The 12,980-nt window shown below is 39.0% G+C and overlaps 1 protein-coding gene across 5 annotated transcripts in view; it reads left to right on the top strand.

The window, feature by feature from the left end:
* The window catches only part of dpyda.1 (dihydropyrimidine dehydrogenase a, tandem duplicate 1), a 189,784-nt gene that overhangs the window by 114,836 nt on the left and 61,968 nt on the right, over positions 1–12,980 (top strand). For 4 of the 5 annotated variants that reach the window (XM_058765964.1, XM_058765965.1, XM_058765968.1 and 1 more), the window contains one exon: positions 6,488–6,571. The exons of the other annotated variant lie outside the window; for it this stretch is intronic. In XM_058765964.1, coding sequence (XP_058621947.1) covers positions 6,488–6,571 — 84 coding nt within the window. The remainder of the gene's footprint in view (positions 1–6,487; positions 6,572–12,980) is intronic. 5 annotated transcript variants of the gene reach the window in all.

Genomic DNA, 12,980 nt, shown 5'->3' with positions numbered 1-12,980 from the left:
AGGAAGGATACCATATAAATGATTGTGCACGATTCAGAATTAAATTAAGAATGCCTTTTCAGTTCCAATTCAGTTTCCGAATTTGAACTGAATTTGAATTGTGGTAGCACAATTTCATTCAAATTCACACTCATAAATTGGAAAGGAGCCAATTCTTTGATTCTGAATTATGCATAACCCTAGCTATACGCATACACACAAACATTTTGTGTAGAGGTGAAGCACTCAGATATGTCTACATGCCACTTATACGCGCACATTTGGAGTTATAAACGCAGGCCTTGATACTTTAAGTGGAAATAGAGCGAGACAGTGGAGTGACCCCGGGATTAATCATAGTTGACTTGCAGATCTCAGGCGCTTAATTGTGCAGAGAAAATGGCTGAAAGTAAACAGTCTGTATGTCAATGTGTTAATTCTGCTATCGATTACATCGACGCGTCGCCCTATCCTCTCTCACCTCATTAAACCGGCCTGTCAAACCCACCCAAAACCCTCTTTTACTAACGGCAAAGATGGACATCTGGTATTTCCTGCCTCCCCACCCCCCTCCATATTACTGTCATTATGTATTCGCCTGACATCCCCTGTCACTGGAGCCCAGGTACATTTTGCATATTGTGTATTCATAAGGCAAGCCGATGATGTAAAGTACGGTGAGAACATCGCTTCAGGGTACGGCTGCCGTGTCACACCACACTTCACTTCACGCTTTAAGCTTGAAAAAGATCCCCAACAAAACGAGCACAGGACTGATTTGAAGGTCTTGCTCTTTTACCTATACTGGATGAAAGTGAAAGCATTGATCTGTTGTCAGAGATGAAACGAGAAATGGATGAGCAGGAGATACGGACGATCGGGGTGAAGCGGTGAAAGACCATTTGTCTTTGGACCTCGTCTGGCGCCGTGGGTTTTAGTGGTCTGCGAACTCCTCTGTGGTCTGAATGCCTCGTCTTCCTCGCGTCTGCTGTTTAGCTACCTGTGCCAGCAAATATGAAATAAAGGCTCAGTTGCCATGGCAACTCCGTTTTCAAAGAGAATCAACCATTCATTCCCACTTTGAAATCTAAGGGAACACTTAACACTGTTCCTCGCCTAAGGATACTACTTAAAAGTTTTTTTTCATGCTTTCTTTCCCTACCTTGCACGCCCATCTCCTCTCTCTCTCTCTCTGTATCATCCAGACTCTCTCTCTCTCTCTTTTCCCCTCACAGAAGTGTCAGTCTGAAGTAAACCATTCTACTTGCAGCCGCCATCTCTCCTCAGCTACTTTCCCCTCCATAAAATCGCTGCCTTTGAGAGAAATATTACATCATAACGATGTGCCTGAGGCTATAATTCATAAATGTCAAAGTCTCTCCGTGAGCTGTTCCTATTTTATCCAATTGAAAGTTGGCAGAAGAAAAAGGAACAGTGGATTGCAGATAAATGGCTAAAAGCAGGCCCAATAATAAGTGCGCAATGTGTGGTTGTTCGTGAGTGGCATAGCTACAGAATATGTGAATACGTGAATTTAAACTAATAAAAGCCTCATTGCTGTCACTCAAATGCCAGATTCCCAGGCTGCACCGCTGCATGTGTCTCTCGCTCAAAATTTGAGGGTGGTATAAACTAATAAACTGTTGATAAGCGCAGTATCTATCTATGTATCTGTCTGTCTGTCTGTCTGTCTGTCTGTCTGTCTATCTATCTGTCTATCTGTCTGTGTTTGTCTGTCTGTCTGTCTGTCTGTCTGTTTGTCTGTCTGTCTATTATCTATGTTCTAACTGTAATGCTTTACACCTTCAAATTTCAAGGTTTTTTTTTTCTTCTTTTTCAGAAAGCTTTCAAATGAGGCTTTTTTCATGCCAACATTCAATTTTGTCTGGGTAATTTCCAATTACAAAAATATGTCTTTTTTTTTTTTTTATTTCAGTTCATTTTATTCCATAAACACATTCCCAATTCAGTTCTAAATGGTGCGCAACCTTGCTCTTAGGAGACTTTCTGTACAATTTCAGCTAGCTAGCTAGCTTCCTCCACATCATCGCTGACTTTTTTTTAATATAGTGCCTAGGGGTGTCAGAGAGATATTTGATTTCTCAGGACACCTATTTCAGCGATATCTGTCAGATAGTTGGGACATTTTATGTTTGGTATCCCTAAAAAGTTGCTCATTGTGCTTTTAGTCGAGTGTTGTTCTATAACGACATCCTGTGAAAGACCAGGAAGCAGATTCAACCGAACCTGTTTGGGTGTCTATAAATTAATGTTCTATGCTTGTCAGTTTGCTTAAGTTAGTAATAAGTGACTTTAGTAAGACAAGACTGGATGTCTATTTGTTGCCATTCCTGTCACCTTTTGAGTGCATATTTTTTCACCAGACTTTTCTTCTCTTCCACTTCTCCTCCTCTCTAATGCCCCTGAAGTCAAACTAGCTGTACTGATCCAGGGAGTATGACAGCGATGGGTAATGTTGTCTTTATCAGCTTTAGAGTTGATAATCCTCATCAAAGTCAGGTTTGATCCAGATCTTCTCTTTTGAGGAGCATGCCCTTAAAAGTTTCACAGAAAAGTAGTGTGGTTGGTGATAATAGTTGATAAGATATAATACATATAGTTTGGTGCTTTATGAGTACTTTAAGTGGATTGCAGTGCACAGTTAGTGGTGTTTGCTGAAGATACCATCACTGTTACTATTGTTAATACTTGGCATAAAAGGTTTGAACAAATCTGGTGCTGCATATGTTGAAGAGTTTCTGTATCTATAGTTTGTTTGCTGTGTTCCTAAACAAAAAACTAAACTGTTACGATGCTGAAATGTCTCCTTGGTTTGATTTTTTTTAAGACAAAAAACTAAATGAGAATGTTAATATACAGGGGGAAAAAAGAAAACAAAAAGTATTCAAAATGCACCTAAATGTGTTACTAAAAGACCCGTTATTGTTTAGAATGTTACAAGAATATGCTTATAGTGGCATTTTCAAATTTCTAGATAGGCTGTGTGTGCTTATTGTCAATATACTGTATTTATGTTAATTACCATTTTTTTCTAATCATCAGTTTTAGCAGGTATCAAGCCTATGCCTAGAAAACAATATTGCCTGAAGAGTCCTAAAGATTTTTCAAGTAGGTATAACTGCAGACCGGAGATCTCCAAAATGGTGCGTGAACTCCAAAAGTGGGCAGAACCTCCAAAATGGGGTGGGGTCTATTCACGGAAAGACTTTCACCATTGGCTCTGACTTCAGCCAATTGTTATTGACTTACATTTCGAAATAAAACTTTCTAAATTAAACATTGTTTCTAGTTGATCTAAAATAAAATATGCTATATAAATCAATATTCTCTGTGAGAGCAGAGCCCAAAGCTCGTGGCCAGTGGTGTTCAGACTGGAGTTTGAACCTCTGCTTCGTGATATAAATGAGAATCACCCACGAGCTCTCCCGCGAGCCGTCCCAATGCAGCGCAGGGGAAAGATTTAACTCTATCGCTTTGTTTTAAACAACGGGGGCATCCCAGGGCTCGAAAGTCGCAGGGTAGGATGGGGTAGTGATGCTGGGTGTAACTAAAAAGGTGCCATTGTCCGGTGAGGTCCGGTCGGGGAGTTACAGAACAGCCGGCTCGGCGATCTCATATCGCATAATCTAATTAACTGCTTATCTCCTGAACGGCAACTTTCTTTTCAGCGCCGTGCAGCCAATTTCACTGGTTAAGGTTAGGGTCAGGTGTGGGGTAGGTTTAGGGGTTAGCATTTTTGTGGCATAGTGTAGGAAAGTGTAGGCACTGTGATTGACACAACCAATAAAATCTTTAGAATCATCCGTGGGGCGGAGTTTGTGCTGAAGTTGATTGGGAGAAAAAATTGCGCATGCGTATCATGTGCCTGTCTGTCAGTGGGAGGAAGCCATGCCCTATTTTGGAGTTCCCGCCCCCATTTGGAGATCTCCAGGCTGCAGTTATACCCTTCTCAAATTTTTGTGAAATTGGTTGGTTCTTTATGTTGAGTCCAAAACTTACTTGAAACTGGACCATGTAGTTGTTTTGGCATAGATCCCAAGAATTATATATAACTAGCCAATCTCAGAAAGAAAATGCAACAGGTTCTGAATGAAATTCTTCAAATGCTCTGTCCTTACATGAATCTAAAAACCAAAATATCATAGAGACTCTGTTGTGGACTCTTTTGAACACCTTAGCAACCGCATAGCAATGCATTGGCAACCATCCAAACACCCTGGTGTTGCGGCTGCGACTTTTCTTCCTAGTTATGAATGCAATGGCTTTATTTCTCCATAGACAGACACTTATATTTCACAATTCATATAGCTAGAAAAGAGAGATCTCAGAAACTGCTCTTGACGGTTTTGTTGTTGTTGTTGTTTTTGCTTCCTTTGGCTTATTTTAAATCTATCCCTTCTCTCAGTACTAAGCCCGCAATATCAAACAGTCGTCTTGCTGGCCTCTCTGTATGAAAGCAGCTTACCGTGATGAGAGATGATAGCACTTAATTCACTGTGTGCGTGTCGACCCTTTTGTTGGATGGGAGGGCGAAAAGGAAAGCCTGCCCCCTCGTCGTCCTCCTCCCGTTCCTCGTTCTATAAAGGGCTTAAAAGAAACTGGGTGAAGTTAAACATTATTGATAATTGGCTTTGGGATCACGGCACATTGTATCCATTTTGTACCTGTATTTGGTCCTAATTGACCATGAAATCTGGGGCCTAATCCTGTAAGAGCGGCAGGTTTGTCCCGTTCCCCGGCTGACAGTGATAAATAGCATCAGCCCACCTCATGGTCCTCTGCACTTTGTAAGGCTAAAATGCTTATTATTCTTTTCCCCCTTTAATGGCTGTCAGTCTGCGGAAAATCATAAATCTACAGATGGAGTCACTGTGGCAGGTTTGTAGAGCTTTTTGTAATTGTTTAAATCCCCCATGTGATGTGGTTTAAAGCCCCCGTGGATCTGTAATTGCCTGTCAAACTCGGCTCGGCTACGCACCCCACCCCGGTCTGCGTGCCGCCCGCTCGCTCGCTCGCTCGTCTCTCGTGCATCCGTGTGGAACACTTATCACAGCTCTCATCTATTTTAGAGCCAATGTCTCAGTGAGCGTTGATTTGCTTCGCTCATTGTTTGCATCTGCTTGAGTCTGATAAACAATAAAATTGTTTGTTTTTTAGTTATATTCTTTATTAGCTTGTGCGTGTGTGTCTTTTGTGTTTCGTTTTGCCGTTGCATGGTGAATAGACTTCGATTGCATGGAAAGATTATTTGAAAGTACAATGCAGAAAGACTGTATATGTGATTAGTTATGCTCTGTACATGTAAAAATAAAAGAAAAGCATTCTTTGCTAAACCTGAAGTGCATTGAAGAATTTATTTTTTTGGTTTTTGAGTTGTTTCTTGATGATTCATTATAGTTTCTACAAGTTTGGTATGACATCCTTGAACACAACAAAGCCCACTGTACTTACAGTAGATACTTTTGGGTCAGTAGATGATTATCTAAAAAAGAGCTTCTGTCATCATTTACTCACTTTCATGTAATTTCAAACCTGCATGACTTTCTTTCTTCTTTGGAACACCAAAGGCGATATTTTGAAAAACTGTTTTTGTCCATACAGTAAAAGTCCATGGGGTCCAAAATAACCCTATTAAAACATTACAAAAATAAATAAAAATTATAAGCAAGTCATACATTTTTGAATTGACATGGGGGTGAAAAATGATGACAGAATGAATTATTTATTTATTTTGATTGTTTTTGTTGTTGAACTTGAACTTTTGATTCTAATTTTAACTTTTATTATTATTTTTATTAGACTGGGGGCTAAATTCACTATACAATCTTTGCTGTATTTAAGCGCAAACACCTGCTTTCCATTCACAATCCATCTACAACCCAGTTTGCTAATATAGTGCTGCACCATGCATAATTAAACAATTTCGTTTTTCTTTTAAGTGTAAACACTTCTTTTTTTTATATCTAATTAAAAAAATATAGATTCCCCTATTATAGATTCTTATTTACAGAAACAGCACTAATTGTAACTAATCATATATACTGTATGTCTTTCTATAATGCATTTTATTGCAATTAATTATTTAAAAGACAAGTTTGGGTTCATTTGCTATTGATCATGAGAGTAGTAATTCATCAAGTGATTATCAAATGATGGATATGTGCACCATAAGTATGTGCACATATGCATGTGTCTGGATCACAATGATACAGATTCAGTAAAGTACACCAGAACATGCTAGTCTGTTGTATTCTATTTTGCGGGTATATTGTCTAATTTGCATGAATCCTTAGTGAACCATGTACAAAAAAACAATGCAGGCAGTGGATGCAATTGATTTTTAGCTATTTTTCCCCCATAGATTGTATGTGTATATGGCATATGTGAGGGTTGCATATGAACGTCCACAACTTGATTGTGATTCAAAGCTGAAAAATGCATTGAATTTATTTGTAAATAATCGGAGGCTTCTGCATCCATCTCACAGGAGTCTGGCGCTGATGCCCTGGAGCTGAATCTATCATGTCCTCATGGAATGGGGGAGAGGGGAATGGGGCTCGCCTGTGGGCAGGTAAATCCAACATTCGACACCTACGGCACACAGTCACCATGCAGAGACACTGTCAGCTGGGAGCTACAGCAGTCACTGCAAATGCTTTTTAGGGTCTTATTTTGTTAAAAACCTAAATGCATATTTGTTTGTCAGAAAATCAGATGAGTGAAAATCAAGGAATTATATTAACTGTGGTGGTACGAAGAGATACATCATGTACCGTGCCTACAAATAATGTTATTTAGCATTATACATGCCCTAAAACATGGCAACGCCTTTGTATGAACTGTTTGTTTGTGTGGATTTTTTTCTGTCTATAATTGTTTATTATTATGCCAGATGATATTTGGTACCCTGAGGTATTTGTAGTCTGCTGTCACTCAGCAGGGAGAGAAAACGTGTTAGGAGACCATGAGCATGAGGCCTGCTGGGAAAGATGTGGCTCTCACAGTTTTGTGCTTTTTGTGTTTTATTTTATGGATCGAGTAGAGCCATACTGTGGATCTGACAGTAAACACATGCTCTGTTCAAAAACCTAGTGAGCATTTTAAGGTTTTTTTTTTCAGTAAAAATATCTAAAAATGAATTTACTTGAAGACTGCAAAAAATATGAAGAGACTCTTTTCATAGAGTGTATTTTTGTCTTAATACACTGACAACTTTTTCCACATTGTTTTTATCTGGTTATACTTAAAGCAGTTGAAACTTATGCAGTGTTACTTCTCAAGTAAATTCATATACATTTTTAGGAATGTACTAGAAAACAAGAAGAATAGAGCTACTTGAAACTCATAGAAACTCTCTTTTTTCCAGTTTGCTTCATCCACCATCTTGCATTCATTTTTTTTTCAGTGAGCTTGTTGCAAATTAGACCAAATTAGGCCACAATCTTACGCGAACGTATCATTAATAATAACTAAGTGTAAATTAAAATGAATAATTTCACCCAAGTTTTTAATAAAACAGATTATTGGAGAACATTTTACAAGAAAATACTATTTTAGTTTTTCTACTTCAAAATTTCATATTTAATTCAGTTTGTTACTCGCCATTTTTTGTAGTTGTCATGTTTACTAGTAATTTCTAAGTGAAAATCATTTCTGCACTTGTTTTTCCCCATGCCTATGTAGTGCTCTAGATTGGTTACTTAAAAGTCACTTATTGGTCATGTGATGTTTATAATGCTAATTTAGATGTCTGTTGAAATGCAGCTTGCTGGGTTTTGGAACTCAGTTGGGATTTGGAATGGATTGGAAGCTTGTTTGCACTTGAGTTCAACTATTATACTGATATGGTCAATGTACAGTTCTATAAATACAGTATCTCGTAGTACAAGCACATAAAAAAAGGCTCGTCTTCATGGATTTTGCAGTGATGCAGATTTTGATATTGCTTCTTTAATAAGGTATAGATTCATGTGCGCATGCCTACCGTTGCGAATCAGAGCACGTTTCAGCACTTATGAATGGCTGATGAGACGCTGTCAACTTTGCCGAACCTGCATCAGTGCCTCACCACTTTACCGTAACATTGATTCTGTCAAAGCGTTTTAATAACACTTTTCCATCACATCACAGAATTAGCCGAATTTAATAATCCACGAATAATCCCTTTTGCGGCTCGTAAACAATTTTCATTCAAAAGCATAACTCCATTATTCGAATCAAATGCAGTGTTTGTGTTTTTGGCCCATTGAGATTAAGGTGGGGATTTTGTTGTTGTTGTCATTTTTGGGGTTTCACACCAGGGCATGGTGCCTATTACAGAGAAAAAACAGCGTCTTTGCTTATGATTACACCCTCAGCAACTGTGAAAAGCAGAATAACATCCTGTCAACTGATGCGCTTGATAGGAAAACATCGCATCCCTGCACCTTAGAGGACTTTATTCTCTGATATCATAATCTTTTGTTTGGATTTCTGATGTGTAGTTGTAAAACAGTATAAAATGCTGTTAAAAGAATGAAAATATCAGGTTATTGCTGTTTTTTTTTTTTTGTTTTTTCAAGAAAGGCATGTTTTGAGTCTCTAAAGCCAAAAAGCCTGAAACAGTACCTGTCATGGTCAAGAATGTGACATAAAAGCTTTTTCATTTAGATTTTCTGCCATCTTTGCTTAAAAATAAACTGCTTAGACCAGTTAAGACCATCTTAAATTTGAAAATAGACTGGTTTTATATGGGCATATTTGCTCTGTTACTGGAGCAAATTGATTAAGCTTGATTAAGCCACTGATAGTTAAAGGGTTAATTCATCCAAAAATGAAAATTCTGTCATTAATTACTCACCCTCATGTTGTTCCAAACCTGTAAGACCTTCGTTCATCGTTAGAACATGAATTAAGTAAGTTTTGATGAAATCTGAGAGCTTTCTGACCCTCCATAGACAGCAACGCAACTGACACATTCAAGGCCCAGAAAGGTAGTATAAGGACATCATGAAAATAGTCCATGTGACAGCAGTGGTTGAACCTTAATCTTATGAAGCTACGAGAATAATTTCTGTGTGTAAAGAAAACTTCATTTAACAATTTCATCTCTTCTGTGTCATTCTCTTCACGCATTCACGAAAGTACCATGACTATTTTTGTTTTCTTTGTGCACAAAAAGTTTTCTCGTAGCTTAATAACATTACGCTTGAACCACTGATGTCACATGGACTATTTCATGGACCTTTCTGGGCCTTGAACTTGTCAGTTGCGTTGCTGTCTATGCAGGGTCAGAAAGCTCTTGGATTTCATCAAAAATATATAATATCTCCATTTAAGGTTCCTAAATCAGTCAAGAACAGCTTAAACCATGACTGACTATTTCGGAATATACTTTCTGTAGTACTTTCAGTACATTCTGGCTGAACATGATCACGCTGTGTTTTTTTACCTTTGGGTTTGGTACACCGACTTGATGTTTTCTCATCAAAGTCATTGCACACGATCTGGCTGTGAAGGTCTGCCACATGAATTAAGCCCAGAGGTGATGTACGTGACCTTGCGTATTACCGTTTCTCTTTGCCCGTTTCAGGCCTGAATAAACGCGCACCTCTTCATTCTGTTCACCTGACTGTGTGTTATACCACAGGAAATAAACCAGCTTTTCCATCCGAACAAAGACAGAGTTATTTCCCTCTAACGTGGCTGTAAATTTGCAGTCATATCCATTCGGTTTGCTGTAGATTTTCCGCTGCAAGACAAAGAGCTAATCAAAGCCCGAGGGCAGGTATCTGCCAAGAGAACTAAAGAGACGCAATATCATTTAATCACTCCGTTTGGCACCTCGTCTACTCTCCTTGCCTGTGGAAAAGAAGGGGGAAAAACATTAATTCAGCATTGTTTCTGACTGCATGAAAAGAGATACAATTTGATTTTAATGGGATGTTAATATTCTCTCTCGATTGCTCTCATTTCGGTTTGTTTTGCTATGAAACAGTCCCTATTTTCTCAAAGCTGTTTAACATTTAACTTGCAGCAGATTAGAGATGTTTTTGTTTACATATGTTAAACATTAATGCTGGTAATTCATGTTTACTGTTGATTAATGATTTGAACATTTAAGGGGCAAATTCACAAAGCAGTTGCACAGTATTTCTGGAAAAAAAAATGTTTTGTTCACAAACTGGTTTAACATTTACTGAATGCTCTGAAATAGTGTCGTGAGCAGTAAATGAAGTTATTGTCTTTATTTTGAGCTCAAAACACCATTTTTAGTTGTTTTTAGAGTCATCATAGATTACATTTTTTTTTTGCAAAACCGTATTTAAAGGCATTATTTAATGCATTTAATACATTTAATAACTTTATTTAATATGTTTGCAAAAGTTAAACAGCAAATGGAATTTAAAAAGCAACATTATAGTTTTTGTCTTCAGTTCATCAATATTTTGTACAAGGCGAAAAATAATAACGTGGCCAGGAAATAAGAACCAGTTTGTATGTCTAACTAATTCATGGCCTTGACTTAACTTTTTAAGTTAGTTAAATATTTAAACATGGCCACAATTTTTTGGGGAACTAATTAATAAGGTGTGTGAAAGACACAAATTTTACTAAAATGAGGGTACAAATTATTAATTTGTGCAAAAGAATACTTAATCTCTCTCTCTTATGCATGGCATATGTGGGGCTCTATAATTTTGCCATGTCATAGTAATTAATTTTATTTTAAACTATTTTTACTATTTTAGTGTATAGGATGCGTTTGGAGGAGCTAATAAACCCATAAACAAAGCGGTTCATTTTAACAGTTCAGTTTCGGCTCATGCAAATCTAGCAGGTTAATATTTGAAAATATTGATTATTATTTAATTATTTAAACAATCATATTCTTCTAGATATGCATTTTTAAAAACATTGTTAGCATATTCACGTTCATATTTTCATCAACATTCTGTTTTAATTAAAATCGTTCATTGTTGCAATGCATATTTTTCATCTCATCTTGCAAATATTTTAGTAATTCGGTGGGCACAATTAATTTTTAGCGATTTGTAATCACAGGAAAAGAAGTGTGAGGGAAAGATCTCAGGGGTCACGGAGTTCTCACTCAGGTTTGACTCAGCATCCTTTGGGATCTCATCTTTTTTTCACCTTCTGCCTTCAACACAGTTCCCCAGTTTCGCAAATTAAAACAGGCTCTCGTTCCCAGAGCTATTTTGAGCCTACCAAACAGGGCCGAATGACACCCGTCTTCCATCATGCCTCCTGCGAGACCCGGCAGCCCTTAACGAGAGTACCCACCTTCCGTGACCTTGTGCTGTAAAATTAAAATTTCAGGTGTAAAGCTGCTATTATTCCTGCATTCCTCCCAGCGTTCCCCTTCGCCCCCTCTCCTCACAGCCTGAGGGGGCTTCGGGACGCTTTCCATCTCTCTCTTTTTCTCTTCCAGTTGCGAAAGCTCTCCGGTTCCATGCTTAACCTGCCCTGCAGTGACGGCAAGGAAAAAAATACAAAGAATCCCGCGCGCCCCCTCCTTTAATTTCATACAAGGCCTCCTCCCAACCCTTAACCACGCGGCCACCTGCCAAATCACTGCTGCCGGAGTCACCGTGCAATTCACTGCAGCTCACGAGTCGATTTTCATCTCTGAATGCTCTTCAGTGGTTCTTAAAGCTCTCCATCTGCAAGGCACGCTGCCTTTTTAAAGCACTCATGACTGCTGCAGTAGGTCCGCTGCACTTCCAGGCCCGCGGAAAGCAGCTCTCCATGTGGAACCGGGTGACGACGGGTCATAGACTCGTTCCCGAAAGCAGGCCAGCTACACAGGTGCGCTCTCTCTCCATCAAAGCGTGTAATACAGTGTACAGCAAACTGCTTAGAGGGAAAAAGCGTCCCTGCTCCAGACTCCCTGGCCCACAGACAGCGGCTCTCACCCCCATCTGGCCTGTAATAAGCTGTCACGGGAAGCCCTCGGAGGGAGCGGCGGTCTCCGGTGCGAGAGCAGAGTTCTTACAGGCAGCATCTGTTTGGTGGCTGGTGTCTGGCTGCAGGCCACGACCCCTGTGCCTCGTACTGAGGCAGGCTTAATGCAATTTCCCATGACCCTTTGGGAGGAAGGCCTGTCCTGCTTCCTGTAAGTCTGTTGTTGTTGTTTCCTTCAAATGCTACCAACGTTCGGCTTGTAGAAAAAAACGTTCCCTCAGGACACCAGAGCTCGGTTGCACCTCGACCAGGTGGACGCCACTCACTCAGCCTTCAGTGCTGGCAGGCAGCTCTAAATTTGTATTAAAGAAAATATGAATATTTGTAAGAAAATTGACAATCGTGCATTTTTAATATCAGTTTAAATACATGACCGTTCAAAGGTTTGTGGTCTGTAGAATAGTACATTTTTAGTTTCTTGAGCACCAAATTTGATTATTGGGGCCAGATTTACTAACAGTTTGCACCCGCGCAAACCGTTTTTTGCCATTAAAATAGTACTGTCAGGATTTACTACTGAAGAATTAGTGCTGAAAAGGCATGGACAGTTATTTCTGCGCCTGACTGTATTGAATATGCATTTGTGGGAGTTTCCCTTTCAGATGCTAAATTTATGGGAGGAGAGTATTAAAATGAATCACGCAACGCAATTTACTATCGTTTGCAAAATTACTGGTATTTGCTCCATTATTTAACACCCAAAAAAGCATGTCTTAAATTATTTTGTGCCTGTGTCATAAGTAGATTACCCGCACCTGACAAGCATCGGCTCTGCTTATTTGCAACTACGCTAATTTGCACTGCGTTTGGTATATTGCATTGGTCGATATGTAAATGAGATGTTGCGTCTGTATTCTTTAATTTGCACGATGTCAGTAAATCACAGCAGAAATTTCCACGCCCATCGGCGCTGTTTTGGAATTGCGCACTTGCGCTACTTTGCTCTGTTTAGTAAATCTGGCCCTTAGAATTATTTCTGAAGTAAACAAGTAATTAATAAATAAATTACATTTTTA

This window comes from Onychostoma macrolepis, chromosome 24, assembly GCF_012432095.1.
Source record: "Onychostoma macrolepis isolate SWU-2019 chromosome 24, ASM1243209v1, whole genome shotgun sequence".
Lineage (NCBI taxonomy): Eukaryota > Metazoa > Chordata > Actinopteri > Cypriniformes > Cyprinidae > Onychostoma > Onychostoma macrolepis.
The sequence above is the reverse complement of the archived record's forward strand: the minus strand, read 5'-3'. Positions and strand labels throughout refer to the sequence as shown.